General features: G+C 54.8%; 3 protein-coding genes across 4 annotated transcripts; 2 read left to right on the top strand and 1 right to left on the bottom strand.

Annotated features, from left to right (window-relative positions):
- Window positions 1–3,624: 3,624 nt before the first annotated feature.
- NFKBIE (NFKB inhibitor epsilon) lies at window positions 3,625–12,207 on the top strand (the record flags this gene model as incomplete). The annotated part of the gene is made up of 6 exons (XM_080700767.1): window positions 3,625–3,992; window positions 6,116–6,218; window positions 8,227–8,449; window positions 10,345–10,433; window positions 10,594–10,833; window positions 12,142–12,207. The coding sequence occupies 6 exons, from the start codon at window positions 3,625–3,627 to the stop codon at window positions 12,205–12,207; spliced, it is 1,089 nt and encodes a 362-aa protein (XP_080556893.1).
- A 2,227-nt stretch (window positions 12,208–14,434) lies between these two features.
- On the top strand, window positions 14,435–17,051 carry SLC35B2 (solute carrier family 35 member B2; the record flags this gene model as incomplete). Of its 2 annotated transcripts, XM_080700657.1 has the most annotated exons (3): window positions 14,435–14,628; window positions 14,795–14,945; window positions 16,113–17,051. In XM_080700657.1, 3 exons carry the CDS (start codon window positions 14,567–14,569, stop codon window positions 17,049–17,051), a joined length of 1,152 nt encoding a protein of 383 aa, XP_080556783.1. The 2 variants fall into 2 exon arrangements, with proteins under 2 accessions (XP_080556783.1, XP_080556784.1); XM_080700658.1 differs by lacking the exon at window positions 14,795–14,945 and having other exon boundaries at window positions 14,556–14,624.
- Window positions 17,052–17,635: 584 nt separating this feature from the next.
- Window positions 17,636–22,608, bottom strand: HSP90AB1 (heat shock protein 90 alpha family class B member 1; the record flags this gene model as incomplete). The annotated part of the gene is made up of 11 exons (XM_080700602.1): window positions 17,636–17,941; window positions 18,018–18,351; window positions 18,805–19,073; window positions 19,196–19,343; window positions 19,443–19,633; window positions 19,766–19,931; window positions 20,277–20,585; window positions 20,667–20,800; window positions 20,913–21,072; window positions 21,161–21,367; window positions 22,462–22,608. 11 exons carry the CDS (start codon window positions 22,606–22,608, stop codon window positions 17,832–17,834), a joined length of 2,175 nt encoding a protein of 724 aa, XP_080556728.1. The 3' UTR covers window positions 17,636–17,831.
- Between the last annotated feature and the right edge of the window lie 1,216 nt (window positions 22,609–23,824).

Below are 23,824 nucleotides of genomic sequence, written 5' to 3'. Positions count from 1 at the left end.
TCAGGCACTCCACCCTATGTGGATCTTAATAAAGAAGTTTTTTTTTCAGTACTGGGGATTGAACCCAGGGGCATTCTACGTCTGAGCTGCTAAACCTTCAGCCTTATTTTTTTATTACTTTTTTTTTTCTTGCACTGGGAATAGAACCCAGGAGCATTCTACCTATTTTTTATCCTTTATTTTGAAACAAGGTCTAAGTTGCAGAGGGCCTCGCTAGTAGCTGAGTCTGCCTATGAACCCACAATCCTCCTATCTCAGCCTCCCCAGTAATGAGATTACAAGTGTGCGCCACCACACTCAGCTTATTGTTTTATTTTGAAACAGGAAAGAGGGTCTCACTAAGTTGTAGGGGGCCTAAGTAGCTGAAGCTGCCCATGAACTTGCAATCCTTCTGTCTTGGCTTCTCACTGGGATTACAAGCATGCACCACCACACCCAGCTAAAAAAAGAAAAAAAATTTACAATACCTCTGACCTACACCTCCAATCCTTTTTTTTTTTTTTTGGTGGTACTGGGATTCCTGGATACCCTTCTACCTCCGGGCTACACTCCCAGACCTAATACATATATATATATATATATATATATATATATATATATATATATAATGTTTTTTTTTTTTAATTTGGAACAGGGTCTCCTAAGCCGGCGAGGCTGGCTTTGAACCTGCGCGATCTTCCTGTCTCTGCCTCCCAAGCAGGGGATTACAAGCGTGCACCACCACGCCCTGCCTCCAATCCTATTTTTTATTTTGAAACAGGATCTCACGAAGTTCACTAAGTTGCACAGGGCACAAGCCTCCTGTATAACCCTCCCAAATACTGGGATTGCCACCACGCCCAGCTGAGAAAGAAGTGGTTTTTTTTTTGTTTTGTTTTTTTTTTTTTTTGGTGGTACTGGGGTTCCTGGAAGCCCTTCTACCTCCGGGCCACACTCCCAGACCTCTTTTTACATTTTTATATTTGGAAACAGGGTCTCCTAAGCCAGCGCGCGCGGCTGGCTTCGAACCTGCACGATCCTCCTGTCTCTGCCTCCCAAGCGCGGGGATTACAAGCGTGCGCCACCACGCCCGGCCGTTTTTTTTTTTTTCAAATAAAAAGTTTAATTTCAGAAACTGAGTTCACCATTTATAAATACACTAAAGCAAATTGGGTGTGGTACAGTATTTTTTTAATGACAAATTTCCTAAAAGGTCATGGGCAAATGAGTGATCTGTCTCGCCCAGAATAGTTAATTGATTTGAAATGAGAAAATGAATTTTTTTAGATGTTAAAGCAAAAAAAATTTTTTGTGGTTTTAAGGATAGAACCCAGGGGCATTCTACACTTAGCTACACCTCCAGCTTTATTTTTTATTCTCTATTTGGAAACAGGGTTTCATTGAGTTGCAAAGAGCCTCACTAAGCGGCTGAGGCTGGCTGAGAACCTGGATCCTCCTGTCTCAGCCTCCCGAATGCTGGGATTACAAGCGTGCGCCACACGCCCGGCTTCTAAAGCAAAATTCTTGAAGACAAATTGTTGAAAGAATTTGACAACTGCTACTTCATTCTGATGTCCTTGGGATTAAAAAATACCCCAGCGATGGCTGAATCTTCCGTATTAAAAAAAAAAAAATCTAGCTAGGCATGGTGGCACACACTTGCAATCCCAGCATTAGGGAGGCTGAGACGGGGTTGAGGTTTGCGTACAGCCTACTGAGTAGATATCCCCACTGGGTGGCCCTCAAACACCCTGTTTTTGCTCCTGTCTTAACACAATTTCTCTGAGTTACCATTGCTAAGTAGTTTCTTTCTTTTTTGCTTGCTTGCTTTTTTGTGGTGCTGGTGATTAAACCCAGGGGAGATTCTACCTCTGAGCTACACCCCCCAGCCCCATTTTTTCTTTTTTCTTTTTTTTTTTTTTTTTTTTTTTTGAGGGTCTGGGGGTGGAACCGAGGGCCATTCGACCTCTGAGCTACACCCTCTGCCCTATTTGTTATTCTTTATTTTGTTTTGGTTTTTTTTTTTTGCGGGTCTGGGGATGTAACCCAGAGGCATTTTACCTCCGAGCTACACCCCCTGCCATATTTTTTATTCTTTATTTTGAAACAGGGTCTCACTAAGTTGCAGAGGGCCTCACTAAGTAGTTGAGGCTGGCCACAAATGGAGATCCTCCTATCTCAGCCTCCTGAAGGCTGGGATTACAAGCGTGCGCCACCACGCCCGGCTTTATTATTTATTTTTTAACAGGGTCTCACTTAGTTGCTGAGGGCCTGTGAACTGAGACCCTCCGATTTCTGCCTCCCAAGTACTGGGATTACAAATGTGCGCCACCACGCCCCCTAGCTATTTTCTTGAAAGTTAAGACCTGGGGATTTTCGGGGCAGGGTGGGAGTTGTTGGTTATTACTACTATTGTGATGGTTGGTTTTGCTCCCAGCAGAGAGAACGATGTCAGGCATATAGCAGAGGTTCCATACATGTCTGTCAAATAAGTGGGTGGGTGGATGGATGATGATGGATGGATGGATGGATGGATGGATGCTGTGGGGGGCAGTGGAAAACTGATTAGTAGCTGTCTACACTCACTCCAACTTCCTTCCCCCAGGGCTGGAACTGAAAACGAAGCTCTGCTGGCCCAAGATAGGTGGCTCTCAGAGTCCCAGGGCACCGGTGTGAAGCTCACCTACGAGCCGGGTTCCCCCACGGCCCCCTAGGCCCATGGAAAGTGGGGACTGGGGAGGAAAGACGTTTGGGGACTGCACCTGGGGCAGGGACCGCGACAGTGTGTCCGGGGCCTCTGCATCCCGGTCCCATCACGAGGAACTAAACGTCACTGACCAGTGGGCGTGGCCAGATACTGTCACCACCCAAAGCCAGTGCTCGCCCCACGAACGCGCTTTCTGTGAGACCGCAGTCGGCCTGAGAAAACCCACTGTCCGGGAGCACATCCTCATGCCCCATTCTACGCGATCCGGGAAACAGGCACAGGAGGCGGGCAGTGCAGGACGCCGGGAAAGCAAGGCTCCCCTAACATGGAGGGCGTACCCACATTTGCTGCCGCACCCACACTGGGTGCTGGCAGGGCAAGAGGGAAAAGCAATCGAAACCCAGAAATGGGAAACCATGCTTCCCGATTCCACCACCTACGCGACGCGTGTTCCCCGCAGGACCCCCAGCTTAGGCAGAAAATTAATATCCGCCTAGGAATGAAGAAATACAGGTGAAGGAAGGAAAGAATGAATGCATGGCGTTAGTGAATGGCATAAAGGAAGGGGGAAGAATGGATGAGTGAATGAACGAATGAATGATGGCAAAATAATCAAGGAGCCAGTAAGCGAGGCCGGTAACCCAGGACTCAGCCTACGCAAGCACCCGGACAGGGGGATTCCGGAGGGGCGTGGCCTCTGCCCGGAAGTGCCCGCGGGGCGTGGTCGTGGGCGTGGCCAGCGCCCGGCCAATCGCGGGTCCGCGGGGCGGGGCGCGGGGCAGAGCCGAGCTCGGCGGCCGGCTGCCCAGAGTTCCCGCGGCGGTGGACCCGGCCGGCGGCCCCCGGCTCGGCTGCGCCTCCCTCTCGCCCGCGCCCCCCGGGAAGGCGGCGCAGCCGGATCCTGCTGGAGCCCGGGCCCCGGGGCGGGCGCCGCGGGCATGTCGGAGGCGCGGAAGGGGCCGGACGAGCCCGACGAGAGCCAGTGTGACTCGGGCATCGAATCGCTGCGCTCGCTGCGCTCCCTACCCGAGCCCGCCCCGGCCCCAGCCCCGGGGCCCTCGGACGGTGGCCGCCCCCAGCCCTGGCCCCATCCTCCACGGACCGCCGAGGAGACGCGGGAGAAGGCAGAGGCGGAGGGGGAGCGGGCTGACTCCACCTATGGCTCCTCCTCGCTCACCGAGACCCTGCCTTTGCTGGGGGGCGCCGAGGCCGAGGACCCGGCCCCCCGCTCGCCGCGGCCGCCCGCGGGGCCGCTCAGCCCTCAGCAGCTCGAAGCGCTCACTTATATCTCTGAGGACGGAGACACGTGAGTATGGGTGCTAGGCAGAGATGGGATGCTAGGAGCTGCTGCCGGCCGGGCACCCCCTGCCCCGCCACCTCCAAGGGGGCCCTGCGAGGCACCGACCCGGGAAGGGCCAGCCCCCGCTCTCTCTTCAAGCTCCAAACTCTACTCAGTCCATTTCCGAGCTCTAGCAACGTCCAGACCAGAGGGCTTCGCATCTCTTGGTCCTCCCTTTTGGGAGTGGACAGAGTTAGGGCCATTCTTACCCAGGCTCCCGGAACCCCACCGGCGTCTTGGAAATCTACCAGAATCTACCCCTGGGAAGAGAAAATTCCCCTGACCAGTCCAGTGTGTGTGTGTGTGTGTGTGTGTGTGTGTGTGTGTGTGTGTGTGTGTGTGTGTGTGTTTCTTTCACTTACTGGGGAAGGGGGCATCCTTGCTTGCTCAGTATCTGGGATTCCCAGTTACAGGTTGCCATTGGGGACCTAGAGAAGTCTGGTGTCGGACTGAAGGTACTGCCAGGTTGCAGGGTTGGGATGGTCCTGAGAAGTGGGTGAGGAGGCTGGGGTGCTCTTGCCTCAAGAGACAGACAGCCGGCTGGCGGCCCGGGTGGGTGTACTTCCTCCTCTGCTGAGAAAGGGGAAGCGAGGGCTGAAGCCAGCCACCCCAACCGCCTCTGCCCTCTGAGCGCCCCTCCCTGTCTCTCCTGTTCCGTGCCTCAGTTTACCCTTCCTTCCTGAGCTCCAAGTGGACTGCGATACAGACAGGGTTAGGAGGTAGCTGAAGTAAGAGGCAGCTGTGTGGGGCAAGATGGCCAGTACAGGGCCCCAAGAAGAGAACACACAGGAGGAGGGGGGAGTGGCTGGGATGGGGAGGGGGGAAAGTGGGGGTGAGGCTGGGGCCCCAGATCAGAGATGCTAGTGCTTTGGGGAGATACAGAGATGCTAGTCCTGGGTGGACATCGATAGAGATAGTGTCTGGACCCAGCAAGTGGGGGAGGAGACAGGCTTTTTGTACTCTGTGCCTGAATCACAAGCCCCACAGTTTTGGGGTTCCATGCAGGACACCCTCTGGCTGACCCTTGATCCAGAGAGTGTGGGCTTGTGACACTGCCGCCTTTGCCTTCTCTAGCTGGAGACAGGCACTGTTTGTGCGTGAAGGGGACCGGTGTCTGGACTCGGCCCCCCAAGAGGAGGGGGCACTTTCCCCCCTTGGAGGTGTGGAAGTGGGAAGAGGAAGTGGGAGGAGGGGAGGCTGAGGGAGAGAGGGAGGTGGCTGCAGGAATGTGACCAGAGAGCAGCCCAGGCCGAGGGGATTTCCAGACCGGTCCCTCCGGGCCTCCTGCCTGTGGCCAGAGCCTGCCCCCTTTCTGCCTGAGCAGCCCCCTCCCCAGCGCAGGCAGGCCTCTTAGCTCCCTTCACTGCGCCCCAGGCAGCTGTCCAGGCCAGACCCCTCCAGCTCTGGCTTTCATTTTACCCACCTGATATGGGGAAACCCCGAGACTGGAAGTTCCCCTCCCGGCGGCCCCCCTCGCCCTAGGCTAAGACTCTTGTTCCCCTGATCAAACACACATTTTTCTGCAGTGCACGGACCTCCCCTTGGAGGTGCAGACAAGAGTGGAGGGCTCTGGTCAGGCCCTGTCTGGCCTGTGCCCTCTCGATTCCCCTGGGGAGGATAGTGAGATTCCCAAGAACGCGTTTCCCTCCCTGGGAATGTGTGACGCTCCGTTGCTGGGGGAACCCCCGTCTGCCTTCTTCTGTCCTCCCTGTCCTAGGGAGGTGGGAAGCACAGGCCTGGAAACCCCCTGTCCTGCGCCCGCAGCTTTCAGGTCAACTTTGAGGCACAGCTGGCCTTGCAGGGCCCTGGAGGCAGAGGGGCCTGGGCTGTGGGCAGGCTGGACCGGAAGGCTCTGGTCAGCACCCTGCCCACACGCCCACCCAGCCGAGGCCCTCCGCGGGCCAGCCATGGGAACGCCCAGCTGCCGCCCCCAGAACCCTGGCTTCCCGCGCCCACCCCACTTCCTGGCCCAAACTCTCATTTCCTGTGCCTACCCGGCGGGTGGCGAGTTAGAGGTTAACGGGTGCTCCTAACACCAAGACCCCTGCCCACCCTCTGGCCTGGGCCTGACCCCGCGCCCTGCTCCCCAGGCTGGTCCACCTGGCGGTGATCCACGAGGCTCCAGACGTGCTGTCCTGCTGCCTGGCCTTGCTGCCGCAGGACGTCCTGGATATTCAGAACAACCTTTACCAGGTAGGTGGAGAGAGGGGCCCACGCTCAGAGAGCTCCTGGTGGAACCCTGGCCGCCGGCCCGGCAGCCACTCCAGGCTACCCGCGTCCTTAGGCTGCTCACTAAACCGTACGCTGGCCCCGGCCCAAAAGCTCCAGATATACAGATGAGTAAGGCTGCCTACACGATGCTCTCAGCACGGGCTGGGGGCTTCCTGTTAGCCCCAGATAACACACCGGGGTGACAAAGGTCCGCTGTGAGGTCTGGGGTCTTTGTGGAGCTGGCAGGGAAGGCTTACCAGAGCAGGTAACATCTCAGTGGAGGCTTGGAGGAGGGCGTTCCTGGGGAAACAGTCCTCTAACCCAACCCCTGGGGATAGTACGGGTCTCCCCAGAGGGTGAGGAGCTGGCCTCTGATCTTTCCAAGGGCCTGAGTGAACCTCAAAGAAAGGTGGGGGGTGGGCGCCAGGCAGGGGTGTATGCCTATAATGCAGCACTTGGGAGGCGGACACAGGAGGATCACAGGCTAAGAACCAGCCCCAGCAACTTAGCAACCTAGTGAGACCTGTTTTAAAAAATTTAAAACCGGGCGTGGTGGCGCACGCTTTTAATTCCAGCGGTTGGGAGGTTGAGACAGGAGGACTACACAGGTTCGAAGCCAGCTTCAGCTACTTAGTGAGGCTCTCAGCAACTTAGTGAGACCCTGTTTCCAAAAAATTACAAAAAATAGGGCTGGCGTGTAGCCCTGAGGTAGAAAAGTCCCTGGGTTCCACCCCCAATACCACCAAAATAAATAAATAAATAAAGTCAGGAGTGGTGGCTTATGCTGGTAATTCCAGCATTTGGGAGGCTGAGACAGGAGGATCGCAGTTCTCGGACAGCCTCAGCTACTTAGGCCCTTTGAAACTCAGTGAGACCCTGTTTCTTTCTCTTTTTTTAATTTTTATTTTATTTTATTTATTTATTTATTTTTTGCGGGTCTAGGGATGGAACCCAGGGGCATTTGACCTCCGAGTTACACCCCCTGCCCTATTTTTTATTCTTTATTTTGAAACCGGGTCTCACTGAGTTGCAGAGGGCCTCACTAAGTAGCTGAGGCTGTCCGCGAACCGCGATCCTCCAGGTCTCAGCCTCCCAAATGCTGGGATTACAAGCGTGCGCCACCACACCCGGCTGAGACCCTGTTTCAAAATAAAGAATTAAAAAAAAATTGGGCTAGAGATGTAGCTCAAAGGTAGAATGCCTCTGGGTTCCATCCCTAGTACTACAAAAAAAGAAAGAAAGAGAAAGAAAGAAAGAAAGAAAGAAAGAAAGAAAGAAAGAACGAACGAACAAGAGAAAGAAAGAAGCCGGGCATGGTGGTGCATGCTTGTAATCCCAGCTTTCGGTAGGCCTTAGCCTCAGCTACTACTTAGTGAAGCCCTTTAGAATTCAATGAGTCCCTGTTTCCAAATAAAGAAAAAATAGGGCTGGGGGTGTACTTCAGAGGTAGACTATCCCTGGGTTCCATTTCCAGTACCACAAAAAAAGAAAAGAAGAAAGAAAGAAAGAAAGAAAGAAAGAGAGAGAGAAAGAAAGAAAGAAAGACAAAGGCTGTACATGTAGCTTGCCCCTGGGTTCTATCCCCAGTACCACAAAAATAAATAAATAAATATTACATATATCCATATATATACACATACATACACATACACATACATATATGGCTGGAAGTATAACTCAGAAGTAGAATGCATCTGGGTTTAATCCCCAGTACAAAAAAAAAGAAAAAGAAAAAACGAGGAAGAGGAAAAGGGAAGCCCCTCCCCCTTCCCCTTCCTGCTTTCAAAATTGATTGAGATCCCAGGAAGTTGATAGTGGGGTACGCCGTGGAAGGGCTTGCTGGCACTTCCTTGGAAGCCCAAGGGTTGGCCTTTATCAGCTGCTTTCACACAAGGGCCGGCAGCTGGGGATTTCTGTGCCTGCCCCTGGCATTTGCCCAGAGGTGGGAGCGCCCTCTGGTAGCCCCGTGACCCTCTGTTTGTGCCCACAGACAGCACTCCATCTGGCCGTTCATTTGGACCAGCCGGACACAGTTCGGGCTCTGGTGCTGAAGGGAGCCAGCCGCGTGCTACAGGACCGGCATGGTGACACAGCCCTGCACGTGGCCTGCCAGCGCCAGCATCTGGCCTGTGCCCGCTGCCTGCTGGAGGGGCAGCCAGAGCCAGGCAGGGGGCCATCTCATTCCCTGGACCTCCAGCTGCAGAACTGGCAAGGTACGGGCATCCCCGGCACCCCTGGAACGCAGAGGGCACAGGAGACAGGGACCCCACTCTCCCGGAAGGGAGGGTCTCGGCTCACCCAATGCTGTTCCCCCAGGTCTAAACCCCCGGACACTCAGTGTGCGAAAGCGATAAATTATGAATGCGTTGTTTGATTCAGAATTTCCATAGCACTTATTGTGTACTGAGCAGAAATTTAAGTCTTGTCCTTAAAAATATATGGTTTAAGCCGGGCATGGTGGTACATGCTTATAATGCCAGTACTTGGGAGTCTGAGACAGGATGATCTCAGGTTTGCAGCCAGCCTCAGCTAGTTAGTGAGGCCCTCCGCAACTTAGTGAGACCTTGTTTCAAAATGAAGAATTAAAAAAAAAAAAATAGGGCTGGAGGATGTAGCTGGGAGGTAATTCTAAATCACAGGTTTAATCCCCAGTGCTGGAACAAAAACCTGTGTGTGTATGTGTATGTGTGTGTATTAATAGAAATTATGTGAACTTCAGTCTTTCAGCAGAGATATACTGAGGGCCTTTCTGCACGCCAGATACTATTCTAGGGGCTGAGCTTGCATCTGTAAACAAAACTGAAAAAGACGGAGACAGACAATATATAAGTGAATTATAAAGCCGGGCATGGTAGCACACGCTTGTAATCCCAGCATGCAGGAGGCTGAGACAGGAGGATTGTGCTTTGCAGACAGCCTCAGCTACTTGATGAGGCCCTCTGCAACTCAGTAAGACCCTGTTTCAAAATAATGAATACAAAACAGAGCTGGGGGTGTAACTTGGAGGTAGAATGCCTCTGGGTTCCATCCCCAATACTGCAAAAAAAAAAAAAAAAAAAAGACTTTGCCAGGTGTGGTGGCACACACCTGCAATCCTAGTACTTGGGAGGCTGAGACAGGAAGATTGCAGGTTGGAGGTTTGAGGTCAGCACAGTAACTTAGTGAGACTGTTTTAAAAATAAATAAATGAATAGATAAATAAGAAGGACTGGGGGTATAGCTCAGAGGTAAAACTCCCCTGGGAGCCAGGTGTGATGGTACATACCTGTAACCGGAGGCTGAGACAGGAGGATCTCAGGTTTGAAGCCAGCCTCCGCAACTTAGTGAGACCCTGTTTCAAAATAAAATAGAAGCCAGGTGTTGGGGAGTATACTTATAACACCAGAGTTTGGGAGGCAGAGCCAGGAGGATAGTGGTTCACGGACAGCCTCAGCTACTTAGGCCCTCTGCAACACAGTGAGACTCAAAATAAAGAAGAAAAACTAGGGCTGGGGGTGTAGCTCAGAGGTAGAATACCCCTGGGTTCCATCCCGAGTACCGAAAACACACACACACACACACACACACACACACACACACACACACACACACACAAAATAGAGCTGGGGTGTAGCTCAGAGGTAAAATGATTCTCGGTCTCCAATCCCCAGTACCACCAAGGGGGAATAAAAATGTGTCTGGGTTCAATTTCCAGTATGGCAAACAGAAAAAACCCCAAAGGCCAGGGGAGCCTCCTGGAGGAAGTGGCCCTTGGGCAGAGGCGGGGGCATGAGGGTCCCCAGATGGTGTCTCAAAGAAGTCTAGACTGGGCTGAGAGGCAGGTGGCGCTCCGAGTGTGTGGGCGAGAGGCGTGGATTGGAAGGCCCAGCAGCCTGACCCCTCAAGCGTGAGCGTTTCATAACATGACCGAAAAGATGGAAACTCTGAGTTCCTTTCCCCTTCAGACTTCTGAGGGGTTTTTTTTGGGGGGTAGGGAAGGGTTGTGTTTTAACAGCCCTGTGACAGGAGGCACCGAGTGGGCAGGGAGCCCCTGGGGCTGCAGGGTGGGGAGGGCCCTGAAGAGGAGAGGCGCGGTGGGCGCCAGTCACGGCCCTCCCGCCCCACCCAGGTCTGGCCTGTCTGCACGTCGCCACCTTGCAGAGGAACCAGCCGCTCATGGAGCTGCTGCTGCAGAACGGAGCTGACATTGACGCGCAGGTGCGGCAGCCAATCAGGGGCCTGCCCCGCCCACGGCCCGCCCCCAGGCCTGGACCGGCTGGCACCCAAGATCCCCTCCTGCCCAGCTCCCTTTCTCCAGGGCCCAGTCCCGGCACACTGCCTCCCGGGGACGTTGGCTGACATCTTTATTCCTCTCCAGGAGGGCACGAGTGGAAAGACGGCGCTGCACCTGGCCGTGGAAACCCAGGAGCGGGGCCTGGTGCAGTTCCTGCTGCGGGCTGGCGCCCAGGTAGACGCCCGCATGCTCAATGGGTGCACGCCCCTGCACCTGGCGGCTGGCCGGCGCCTGGGCAGCATCTCGTCCACTCTGTGTGAGGCCGGCGCCGATTCCCTGCTGCTGAATGTGGAAGATGAGACACCCCAGGACCTGGCTGAGGATGTACGAGTCACGGACTCTGCCCCACTCCTCTGTGCAGGGCCTCCACGCCCCTGGCAGACACAGGCGCTGTCACTAGCTAAGGGCCAGAGAGGTCGGGCTCTTGGAGCGTAAGACTGACACTTGCCACCTGCGATGCCCCAGGCCAGCCTCTGCCCTCTCCGAGCCTGTCTCTCTGTTGATCAGGGTCAGAGGGCCCAGCCTTGGACGCCTGCTAAGCTTTGTATCTGTCAATCAGTGCAGGTGTAACGCAGAGACCCGCCCCGCTCAGCCTCGCCAAAGGCTACCGCAGGGAATCTAGGCCCAGGGTTTCTAGCTCTTGGGAATTTTTTGAAAGGTGAAGCCCAGGATTTCTGTACAGTCTTTCCTATTTTTAAATATTCAGCCAGACATGGTGGCGCACACCTGTAATCCCAGTACTTGGGAGGCTGAAACAAGGATCACAGGTTCAAGGCCAGCCTCAGCAATTTAGTGAGACCCTGGTTTCAGAATAAAACATAAAAAAAGCTAGAGGGAGCCGGGCGTGGGGGCGCAGGCTGGTCATCCCAGCATCCGGGAGGCTGAGACAGGAGGATCGAGATTTGTGGACAGCCTCGGCCACTTAGGCCCTCCACAACTTAGTGAGACCCTGTTTCAGAATAAAGAATAAAGAATAGGGCAGGGGGTGTTTCTCAGAGGTAGAACGCTCCTGGGTTCCATTCCCAGTACCACACACACACCAAGAAAAAAAAAAAAAAAGGCCAGGAGGGTAAAGTGCCCCTGAGTTGAATCCCTAGATCTCTAGCACCAAAAAGGAAGAAAGAAAGAAAATGTTAAAAATGTTTGTGAGTACTCTTCCCCACTGCCTCCCAACCCCAACAAAAATGAGTTCATGGGCTGGGTCACTTCTTTGTGTGTGTGTGTGTGTGGTACTAGGAGTGGAACCCAGAGGCTTTCTACCTCCAGGCTATACTCCCAGACCTATTTTATATTTTTTTATTTGGAAACAGGGTCTCACTAAGTAGCCAAGGCTAGCTTCAAACCTGTGCGATCCTCCTGTCTCAGCCTCCCAAGTACAGGGATTACAAGCGTGCGCCACCACGCCCGGCTTTGGGCCACTTCGAATGTCCCCCTAGCGTGGGTATTCTGGGTTTATTTTAGGGAACGAGGGCTTGCCTACGGCCTCCCAGTTCTGCCATTCTTGGCTGGGCCACGATTTGGGAATTGGTATAAAGATGTGTTCGCTGACATTCTTCAGCTCTGGGTGGACGGGGTGGCCCTGTGGGTCCCCCCACTGCCCCTCATCTCGCTTTTCCCCGTTCTCTCTCCCAGCCCCTCACTCTTCTGCCCTTCGACGACCTGAAGATCTCAGGGAGGCCGCTGCTGTGTGCTGACTGAAGCCAGGGCAGGGTCTGGGGTCTTGACCCCCACCACCTTCCATCTCGGAAGCAGGGCTGCTGCTGCTGCAGTTGGGGCCCCGCGTGGTCTGGTGCCCCAGGGACTGCCGAGACCAGAGCCTGGCGCCAGCACAGTCAAGAGAGAGGAGGGGTTGCAAAGGAGAGAACTTCCCAGGCGGACGATTCCTGGAAGACTCCCAAGTCCCAGGTGTCCTGGGTGGAGCCTGTTTACCCCTCTGGTAAATATGTCTGGGGCAGGGGCTCTCGTTTCTACCACTGAGTCAGTCTGAAACTGCCAACCAGCAGGAAAATGCAGACGGTCCTGAGAAGAATCAGACAGGGGCAAGCGGCCCCCCAGGGCCCACCACCCTGCTTTTGAGGATTTGAAAACACTTTTGTCTACAGACTTCACACCGAAGGCCCCAAACTGATCCTCTGGGGAGGAGACATCTCAGCAACATGACACTACAGTCGCAGAGACTTTCTCCATGTGTCTCCCCTCCTGGCCTGGTGGCCTGTAATCCCCGCTCCTAGGGAGGCTGAGGCAGGAGGACTTGCAGGTGGGAGACATCTTGGGCAACTTGGTGAGAGCTTATCTCAAAATTAAAACAGAAAAATAATAAAAAAGATTTGGGGTGTAGTTCAGAGGTTGAGCACTTGGGTACAACCTCCAGAACTGTTTAAAAAAAAAAAAAGTGTTTCCCTTCCAAAGTTGTCTTGCATGATGTGTGCATGGGTGGACCTGCCGAAGCTCCCCTGAGCAGGGTGGGCCCTTGCTGGGCGGGGAAGGGCGGGGGCTAATGGTCCTCAGGCCTGTCTTTTGGCCAGCACAGACTTCTCCTTTTTGTGAAAATGCCAAGGGACGGAGAACCATGAAGAGGGATGAGAGGCACAGGTCCCGGAGGAGCCCAGGGGTGGGGGGTGAGGCAGTGACATTTTAATATCTTTTTCCATTCCACATGGAGGGCCCTGCAAGGTCAGGCCTGCATGGGCCTGATGAACAGGGAGGAAGAGACCAGCATGGTCTCTCCTTAAAGCTCAGGCGTGACTTGTAATCCCAGTATACTTGGAAAGCTGAGACAGGAGGATCACAGATTCAAGGACAGCCTCAGCAAGTAGTGAGATGCTCAGAAACCTAGTGAGGCCGTTTCAAAATAAACCCATAGGGCTGGGGATAGACTGCCTCTGGGTTCAGTCCCCAGTACCATTAAAAAAAAATGTTCTGAATCTTGTGAGGAAGCCACACATAAACATTAAACTCAAACGTCAGCCAGGTGTGGTGGCACAAGCTTGTAATATCTCAGTACTTGGGAGGCTGAGACAGAAGGATCACAGGTTCTAAGCCAGCCCCGGCTCCAAACAATCTATTGAGACCCCGTTTCCAATAAGAAAAATCGGGCTGGCGGTGTAGCTTGGAGCCTCTGGGTTCCATTCCTAGTGCCACCCCAAAAGACATCCAAATATGTATTTTGTATGTATATGTGTGTGTGACTTGAGCATTCCACCTCCGAGCTACACGCCCAGACCTTGTCTATTTATTGATTTGCTGCACCGAGGACTGAACCCAGGGGCATTCTACCTAAGTTCCCGGGTGGGGGGGCTCGTGAGGTTGTGGGGGCTGGCTGCGAAGCTGCGGTCCTCCTGTCTCGGCCTCCCAAGTACGGGGATTGCAAGCGTGCATCGCCTAGTGGACGGACGCCGTTTGGGTGGTCCGGGGACGCCTCTGAGAAGCTGTCGTTTCGGCGGGGGCCGAGGCTTGGCAAAGCTGGGGTCGGCGCTCCGGTCCTCCGGCCGCGCGGGGGCGCTGTGCGGGGCGGGGCGGGGCGGGGCGGGGCGGCCGGCACTTCCGCCCGCGGGCTCGCTGGCTGCTGGCGGCGGCGGCGGCGGCGGCGGCGGCGGCGGGAGCGGAGGGCGACCGGCCCGGGGTCTCGCGCTCCCCGGGCCATGGACGCCAGGTGGGGCCGCGCGGCGGCGCGAGACCGAGCCGGCCCGTGATGGGCCGCGGTGCGGGGTCCGCGCGGCCGGGGGAGGCCGGGGGGCGGGGGCGCCGCGCGGGGAACAGAGGGCGGCTGTGTGGCCGGAGGGCGGGCCCGCCGGGAGGGAGGCGGCGGGCGCCGAGCCCCCACGGCCGGCAGAGAGAGGCCCTTTGTCCAGCCGGCGCCGCGGAGGGGCGGGAGCCGGGCCGGCCCCTCGCCGCGCCGCCCTGACGCCCGCCTCTCGGCAGGTGGTGGGCAGTGGCGGTGCTGGCCGCGCTCCCCTCCCCGGGCGCCGGCGGGGAGCCCCCCGAAGCCCCTCCGCAGGCGTGGACCCAGCTCTGGTTCTTTCGCTTTTTGGTGAACGCCGCTGGCTATGCCAGTTTTATGGTACCCGGCTACATCCTGGTGCAGTACTTCAGACGGAAGAACTACCTGGAAACAGGTGTGTGTAGAAAGGGTGGGGAAGTGCCTTGAGGTCAGGTTGGCAGGTGCTGGCGGATGCCGGGTGAGGAAAGGGGAGGGGAGGACGGAGGGAGGCGGCCTGCCGCACAGTGGCCCTGGGGAAGGTGCTTGCGGGAGGTGGGCTTGACTTTGTGTGCCTTCTTCAGGCAGGGGTCTCTGCTACCCCCTGGTGAAGGCCTGTGTGTTTGGCAATGAGCCCAAGGCCTCTGATGAGGTTCCCCTGGCCCCGCGGACAGAGACAGCGGAGACCACCCCCACTTGGCAGGCCCTGAAGCTGCTCTTCTGTGCCGTGGGGCTCCAGGTAGGTAGGCAGGCTCTGCTTGTCTTCCTGGATGGAGTCTGGGTGCGCAGGGACTCTGTGAAACCAAGTCTCCATCCTGCCCAACCCGAAGGTTTGCTGATGGGTGTGTGGTTTCCCTCCTCCCAGGGACACGCATCACCATCGTGGAGGTATTCGGAGGAAACGCTTTCCTCCTCCTCTGCCTTTCTCAGCATCGATAACTGAAAGCTAACTCTCTAATATCATGATGTCTGTAATGCAGAACAGGGCCCATCTCTTAACCACGGTTCCATAATGTCTCCCGTGCTGTTACACTAACACATGCATTGATGTGTCTCAAAATATACTGTAAGCCCACTGAGCAAGCTTAGGGGATGCCGGGATGGTGGCACACACTTGTAATCCCGGTACTTGAGAGGCTGAGACAGGAGGATCACAGGCTCAGAGCCCTCCGCAACTTAGCAAGGCTCAGCAACCTGGTGAGATGAATTCCACTTAAGAAAAACAGAGCCAGGTATGGTGGTGCACACTTGTAATCCCAGCATTCAGGAGGATTGCGGTTCGAAGACAGCCTCGGCCACTTAGTGAGGTCCTCCCTCTGCAACTCAGTGAGACCCTGTTTCAAAATAAAGAACAAAAAAATAGGGCTGGGGGGGGTGTATCTTGGAGGTAGAAGCCCTTGGGTACCACAGGGGAAAAAAGGTAAAAACGGGCTTGGATGTGGCTTGGAAGTAGAATGCCTCAGGGTTCAATCCCCAGTACCAAAAAAAAAAAAAAAGCTTGGAGCGGTCTTGAACTGCATGTGGGAGGGGTGCTTAGACGCTGGCCTCGTGGCATTTTGGAGTGGGTGCTGTCCTAGGTGGTGTACCTGGTTGGACCACACAGAAGTACCAGTCTCCCGGAGAGCTCTTGCCTAGGGGAATGGGCTGAGAACAGGAGAACACTTTGGATGGAGCCATGCCCCATACCATGGGGACAGGCGGGGCCTGGACAGCCCTGAAGTATGTTATGTTTTTTACCACACCTGATTTCCTACAAGGCGAGTCCAGGCCTAGGAGGGAGAGGAGACTTCTACAGAGGAACCAGTGCTCGCATGCTGTCCTTTAGTCATTCTGAGGAAGGAGGAAGTTGAAATCAGCTTGTCTTCTGCCTTTTTCTTCTCTTGTCCTCTCCACCCTCCCTACCTAGATGTCCTACTTGACTTGGGGTGTGCTGCAGGAGAGAGTGATGACCCGAAGCTACGGGGCCACGGCCGCCTCCCCGGGTGAGCGCTTCACAGATTCGCAGTTCCTGGTGCTGATGAACCGTGTGCTGGCTCTCATCGTGGCTGGCCTCTCCTGCGTCCTCTGCAAGCAGCCCCGACATGGGGCACCCATGTACCGGTACTCCTTTGCCAGCCTGTCAAATGTGCTTAGCAGCTGGTGCCAGTACGAAGCCCTCAAATTCGTCAGCTTCCCCACCCAGGTGCTGGCCAAGGCCTCCAAGGTGATCCCCGTCATGCTGATGGGGAAGCTGGTGTCTCGCCGCAGCTATGAGCACTGGGAGTACCTGACGGCCGGACTCATCTCCATCGGGGTCAGCATGTTCCTGCTGTCCAGCGGGCCGGAGCCCCGCAGCTCCCCGGCCACCACACTCTCAGGCCTGCTCCTACTGGCCGGTTACATCGCTTTTGACAGCTTCACCTCTAACTGGCAGGATGCCCTGTTTGCCTACAAGATGTCGTCGGTGCAGATGATGTTTGGGGTCAATTTCTTCTCCTGCCTCTTCACAGTGGGCTCGCTGCTGCAGCAGGGGGCCCTCCTGGAGGGCACCCGCTTTATGGGGCGGCACAGCGAGTTTGCCGCGCACGCCCTGCTGCTGTCTGTGTGCTCTGCGTGCGGCCAGCTCTTCATCTTCTACACCATCGCGCAGTTCGGGGCCGCAGCCTTCACCATCATCATGACCCTGCGCCAGGCCATCGCCATCTTGCTCTCCTGCCTTCTGTACGGCCACACCGTCACTGTGGTAGGGGGCCTCGGAGTGGCTGTGGTCTTTGCTGCCCTTCTGCTCAGAGTGTATGCCCGGGGCCGAGTAAAACAGAGGGGAAAGAAGGCTCTGCCCACGGAACCCCCTGTGCAAAAGGTTTGAGGGGTCAAGTGGACCGGGACCTACTGATCAGGTGCTGGCTCAGGGCAGTGTGGGTTTTCCCAGTATCAGGCTGGCTCTGCAGTTGAGGTGGGGAGCCCAGGAGGTCTTCCCTCTTGCCTTAAGCACCCCTTCTCTACTATGTGGATCTGATCCCAGGTCGAAGGTGAGTCCCATACATTCACCACCACCCCATACCTGCATCTCTTACTGTGGGGGTGAGAAAAGCACAAGAACTGGCTCCAAACGCTGCTCCCCGGACAGAAGAGGCACTGCCAGGGGACCGGGTGGGAGCCCTGCCGACCGCACTGCTCTGCTCTTGGGCCGCAGGAGCCAGTGCAGATCTTGGTACTCTGGAAATGTCTTTTTGCTTTTTAAATTTTATTAAACTGCTGCAATGGACTTGACCCTGTGTTTTTGGTGAGCTGAAAGAACCCGTGCCCGTGTGTGGAACGCAAGCCAGGTTAGCTTGCCCTATGAGGCGAGACTGGGCATCATTATCACGACTATGCGAGGGACAGCAGAACTGTATAAAACTGCATTCTTTATTTTGCATACTTTAATTTCAAAATAAAACAAACACAACGTCCAACCCTGCATGTCAAGCCAAGTCTAGGACGGGGCTACAGGGCTTTTGTTTCCTGTCAAGACACAAGGACAGGAAAGAAAGAAAACCACTAGACATGAGCAGAGGGAGCCAGGTGGGACAGGGCCAGGGCCATTCCAGGCTGCCGGGGAGCCGTGGGGACACTATACAGAGGGTGCGGCTTCCTTGTGGGAATCCTAATCTACTTCTTCCATGCGGGATGCATCCTCATCCCCCTCGAGGGGGGGGATCTCGTCAGGAACAGCAGCACTGGGCTCCTCGGCTGTCACTTCATCTTCATCAATGCCTAAGGTAAAGACAAACCAAGTGAGAAATCCGAACTGGGAGCAGCGTCTCCACGCCCAGGACAGAGCTGCGCTCACCTAGGCCTAGCTTGATCATGCGGTAGATGCGGTTGGAGTGGGTCTGGGGGTCTTCCAGGGAGAAGCCAGAAGACAGCAGCGCGGTTTCAAACAGCAGCACAACCAGGTCCTTGACGGCCTTGTCGTTCTTGTCGGCCTCTGCCTTCTGGCGCAGAGTCTCCACGATGGGGTGGTCGGGGTTGATCTCCAGGTGCTTCTTGGCCATCATGTAGCCCATGGTGGAGTTGTCTCTGAGGGCCTGGGCCTTCATGATCCGCTCCATGTTGGCCGTCCATCCATAGGTGCTAGTCACAATGCAGCAGGGTGAAGACACAAGCCTATTGGAGATTGTCACCTGTGGAGTCACAAAAAACTTTTAGGATTTGCAGTACAGGGCAATGCAGACCTGTTCTTAGTTCTAGAAGACTTGAGAACCTGGAAGCATACCAGCAACCCCATCTTAAAAGATGTCTGCAAGGCATGATGGTGCGTGCTCCTGTGATCCCAGTGCTCTGGAGGCAGAGACAGGAGGATCACAGGCTCATGGCCAGCCGCAAGCAACTAAGCCCCTATCAACAAATAGGGCTGTAGATTAGAATGTCCCCTGCCTCAACCCCTAAATGCCATTTTAAAAAACAGGTTTGTATTAGGTTTCACATGGGTATTTAATATTCCTTATATATTTATTATAAGGGGCTGAACCAACTTCCTGCTCTACACAATTTTGGAATCTGTGCAGGCAGCTATGTCCATTATGCCCAGAGGGCACTAGTTACAAGCTGTATGCTAGTTCCAGAGAAATGCTCACCTTCTCAACTTTCTTATCCAAAATCTCTTTCATAAGTTTACAGAGGTTCTCGAACTTTGCCTTGCTCTCCTCCATTTTCTTCTTTTCCTCCTCATCCTCAGGCAGCTCCAGACCTTCCTTGGTCACGGATACCAGGCTCTTCCCATCAAACTCCTTGAGCTGCTGCACGCAGTACTCGTCGATAGGCTCAGTCATGTACACGACCTCAAAGCCCCGCTTCCGCACACGCTCCACAAAAGCCGAGTTGGCCACCTGTTCTTTGCTCTCACCTGTAGGGGTATTAAAATATTTAGGGATAGAAAAGGCCTCACCGCCAATTCCCAGGGAGCCCAGGCTCGGCGGTCCACACCCACCCAAGGAGGCTTTGCTCAGGAACCAGGTTTCCACTCACCGGTGATGTAGTAGATGGACTTCTGGGTTTCCTTCATGCGGGAGACATACTCGGACAAAGAGGTCATTTCATCTCCAGACTGTGAGGTGTGATAGCGCAGCAGCTCAGAAAGGCGGCGCCGGTTAGTAGAGTCCTCGTGGATTCCAAGCTTCAAGAGTGGGAAGAGAAAACCATCGTGACTCCTCATGCTGCTGAGAAAGCAAGTCCCTACCATGGAGTGATCGAGAGCGAGCACCTGCCTCCTTACCTTCAGGTTTTTAGAGAAGGCCTCATAAAATTTCTTATAGTTCTCTTTGTCTTCCGCTAGCTCAGAGAAGAGCTCTAAGCACTTCTTAACAATGTTTTTGCGGATGACTTTCAAGATCTTACTCTGCTGCAGCATTTCTCTGGAGATGTTCAGGGGCAAGTCCTCAGAGTCCACGACACCACGGATAAAGTCTGTAATCAAAAGTAGAAGATTCAGTGACAGCCAAACCAAACTCTAAGACCCAAAGCTTTTTGCTCTCTGTAGCTTCACGCTCCTCTCAGCACACACCCCACTGCAGGTCCCCGCCCGCCCAGGGCACTCACTGAGGTACTCGGGGATCAGCTCGTCGCAGCTGTCCATGATGAACACACGGCGCACATAGAGCTTGATGTTGTTCTTCTTCTTCTTGTTCTCAAAGAGATCAAAGGGGGCCCGGCGAGGGATGAACAGCAGAGCCCGGAACTCCAGCTGGCCTTCTACAGAGAAGTGCTGAAAGAAACCCAGGATGACCCGCCAATGTTACTTCAGGACAGGGCGTCTGCTCACAAAGCATCACTAAGGAATAACCCTCCTAGGGAGCACTAGGGAGAGAGCAGGCAGGGGCAGAAATCAACAATCGCCTGCAATCAACCCTGGTGTGGCTAGTTGCCACAGCCATTATCCAGGTTTCTTTAAGAGACACTAGCCACGAGAACCTCGCCTTTGCGGTGTGGTCGCTACCTCTTATGCTCCCATCATTTTATGGTTCTCAGCCAACCAGTTTGGCCACTTCTGTGTCCTAAGCTAGCGCCAGCAAACACTCCTCTGCAGCTGAGCTCCACACGGCCCGCTCACCTTGACGGCCAAGTGGTCTTCCCAGTCATTGGTGAGGCTCTTGTAGAACTCCCCATACTCCTCCTGAGTGATGTCATCTGGGTTTCTGGTCCAAATGGGCTTGGTCTTGTTCAGTTCTTCGTGGTCGATGTACTTCTCCTTGATCTTCTTGGTTTTCTTTTTCTTGTCTTTCCCAGTGTCGTCCTCCTCGTCTGAGCCCACGTCTTCAATCTTGGGCTTCTCCTCATCATCCTTGTCTTCCTCCTCTTTCTCACCTTTTTCCTCCTCTGCCTCATCATCGCTGATTTCCTTTTCCCGCTCCTTCTCCAACTAAAATTACAAGTACAGCTGTTAACCTTGAAGACCACGAGGGCCAGACGGAGGGCCAAAGGGTCGCCAGCTTGTACTCACGTAGAGGGTGATGGGATAGCCAATGAACTGTGAGTGCTTCTTCACCACCTCTTTGACCCGCCGCTCCTCTAAGTACTCAGTCTGGTCTTCCTTGAGGTGGAGAATCACTTTGGTACCCCGGCCAATGGGCTCACCTAGAGTCAATCAAGAAAGCGTGAAGAGGCAGAACCACAGCACAACTGTGATGGAAACTGCTTCCTACTGGCCCAGCGCTCCAACCCAGCCCTGGAGCTACCACCGGCTCACCGTGATCGGCCCGGACCGTGAACGAGCCGCCGGCCGATGACTCCCAGGCGTACTGCTCATCGTCATTGTGCTTTGTGATCACAACCACTTTCTCAGCAACCAGGTAGGCAGAGTAAAACCCAACGCCAAACTGCCCGATCATGGAGATATCAGCACCCGCCTGCCAAAGAGTTTTTAAGTTATACGAGTTTTGAGAAACTAACCAAACACTGATGAATAAGAATGTATATAGATGAAGCGCCACATACTTGAAGAGCCTCCATGAACGCTTTAGTGCCAGACTTGGCAATGGTTCCCAAATTATTTATGAGGTCAGCCTTGGTCATGCCAATGCCCGTGTCCACCAAAGTCAGGGTGCGTTCCTGAGGGTTGGGGATGATGTCGATTTTCAGCTCTTTACCACTGTCCAGTTTGGAAGGGTCTGTCAGGCTCTCATAGCGAATCTTGTCCAAGGCCTGCAAGCACAAATAAAATTTTTTGTGTATGGTACTAGAGATTGAAGCCAGTACATTCTACCTGAGCTACACCTTCAGCCCCATTTTTTATTCTTGAAACAAGGTTTCACTAACTAAATTGTGGAAGGCCTAAGTAGCTGAAACTGTCTGCCAAAATGCTGGGATTACAAGCATGTGCCACCACACCTGGCATCCAAGCCCTAATTTTTTTTTTTTTTGGTGGTACTGAGATTCACTCCGGGATACACTTCCAGACCTATTTTTTGTATTTTAATTTGGAAACAGGGTCTCTTAAGCCAGCATGGCTGGCTTCGAACCTGCACCATCCTCCTGTCTCCGCCCCCCAAGCGCGGGGATTACAAGGCTGCACCACCACGCAGGGCCAAGGCCTAATTTTTAAATGGGGTCTCACTAAATTGCTGAGGTCCTAAATTGCTGAGCCTGGACACAAACCTATGCCTCCCCCAGTACTGGATTGTAAGTGCAATGGCAACCCGAGGGCACTCTACCTCAAGTGGCACCTCCAGCCCGTTTTTATCATTTTGAAACAGGGTCTAAGTTGGGGCCTAAGTAGCTGAGGTTACCCATGAGCTTGGATCCTGGTGTCGGCCTCCTGAGTACAAACGCCAAATTTTATATCTTCCTTAGAGGTCTTTGCCCAAGAAAAATCTTCCTACTCCCTAAACAGCCTTAGCTCTTATTGCCCTGCAAATCTTAAGAACCAATGATGTGGTTACCCATGTCCAAAACATTCCCATCTCTTAAGGCAAATCTTAGGCAGAGCTCATCATGATTCCATTCAATACCTGCCCCCCAAATGCTCTGATAATCCTGTCTTCTGGGACATTTTGGGGCTTGTACTTTTGCTACTGAAGAAGGAACCCAGGGGGCATTCTACCTCTACCTCAGTCACACATCCCAAGCTTTTTTACTTTGAAACAAGGTCTTTGCTAAGTAACAAGAGGCTGGCCTTCAACCTGCAACCCTTGTCTCAGTCTCCCCAAATACTGGAACTTAGATTTGTACCAAGCCAAGTTTCCTGGCAATTTTTTAAAACAAAAGTACAGCATTCCAACAAAGAACAGAACACTTACATCAGATGCATTAGAGATCAACTCCCGAAGGAAAATCTCTTTGTTGGAATAGAAAGTATTAATGATGAGAGACATGAGCTGGGCAATTTCTGCCTGGAAGGCGAAGGTCTCCACCTCCTCCTCTCCATGGTGCACTTCCTCCGGCATCTAGAAGACCAAGAATTAGGTAAAGCATGGTGGTTCCCCATTTAAGAACCTAAAGTTCATTCCACTTCAATTAAGGTCTTACTTACAGACTGAATTAAAACCACTGAGCTGAGAGCTACCCACTCCTCTAGAAAGGAAAACCTCACATCTTTTAGGCTGGAACAGCCAATTTACAAGAGAAAAAGCCTGAAGCCTCCAACTTAATATGAAGTCGGTTTTGGAAGGCATCTCGGGGCCCAGCATAGTGAAGGCCTCCGTATGCACCGAGCTTGCGAGACACTCAGATGCTGGCGGCAACGCAGGTATCTCGGGTGGGAATCTCCGGGAATCCCTCTACAGGTTCAAAGGTCACGACCACCAATTCCTTTCCTCACTTGAAATTAAAGAACGAAGTCTTTAAAAAAAATCCCCACACGTCCATCAAGTGTGCCGCTCCACCGAGAAGGAAAGGGTCCCGCGGGATGAGCGGGTGGCCCTCCTAGGGGCAAGCACACCAGGACAAAGGCGCCCAGGCGAAGGCTCCGTGACCCGCCCGGCGCAGCCGCCAGGGCAGCACGGAACCCAAGTAAGATGGTGGCGAAGCCCGGCGGACCCTCGTCACTGCCGGACATGCGTAGGCCCAGGCCCCGCGGGGAGGGGGCGCGCCGTGCACCCGCCCCTCGCCCCAGCATCCGGGCACTGGGGCGGGGCGCCGGCTCCAGAAGCTTCCAGAACAATCTCTGCTCGGGGAGGGAGGGAGGGGCGGGATCCTGCGGCGCGGCCGCTCCTCCCCCACCGCGCCGCCGGGCGGCCCGGGCAGCTGCTCGCGGGCCCCGGCCGCCCGCCACCTGCGAAGGGCCCGTGCTGAGTCACCGCGCGGCCTCCTCCCGCAGCCTCGGCCTCCCGCGCCCGGAAGTGGGCGGCCAACATGGCAGCGCCGCGGCCGCCACGTGCGGGCCCGCCCGCCCGGCCCCGCACGCCAGCCAGCCGCCGCCGGCGCTGCCCCGGGCCGGGCGGACGGGGCCGGGCGGACGGGGCCGGGCGGGCCGAGGGCGGCGGCGGGCGGGCCTTTACCTTGCAGGACGGGCGGCGGCGAGCGCGACGGAGCAGGGCCGGGCGCGGGGCTGGCTGCGGGGCGGCTCGAGAGAGCTGCTGCGCGCCGCCGCCGCCCTATATAAGCGGGGCCGGCGCCGCCGGATCCCTCCGCCGGGGCGGGGCGCCGCACCTGCCGCCGACG

Source organism: Muscardinus avellanarius, assembly GCF_963383645.1.
Source record: "Muscardinus avellanarius genome assembly, chromosome: 8".
Classification (NCBI taxonomy): domain Eukaryota; kingdom Metazoa; phylum Chordata; class Mammalia; order Rodentia; family Gliridae; genus Muscardinus; species Muscardinus avellanarius.
The sequence above is the reverse complement of the archived record's forward strand: the minus strand, read 5'-3'. Positions and strand labels throughout refer to the sequence as shown.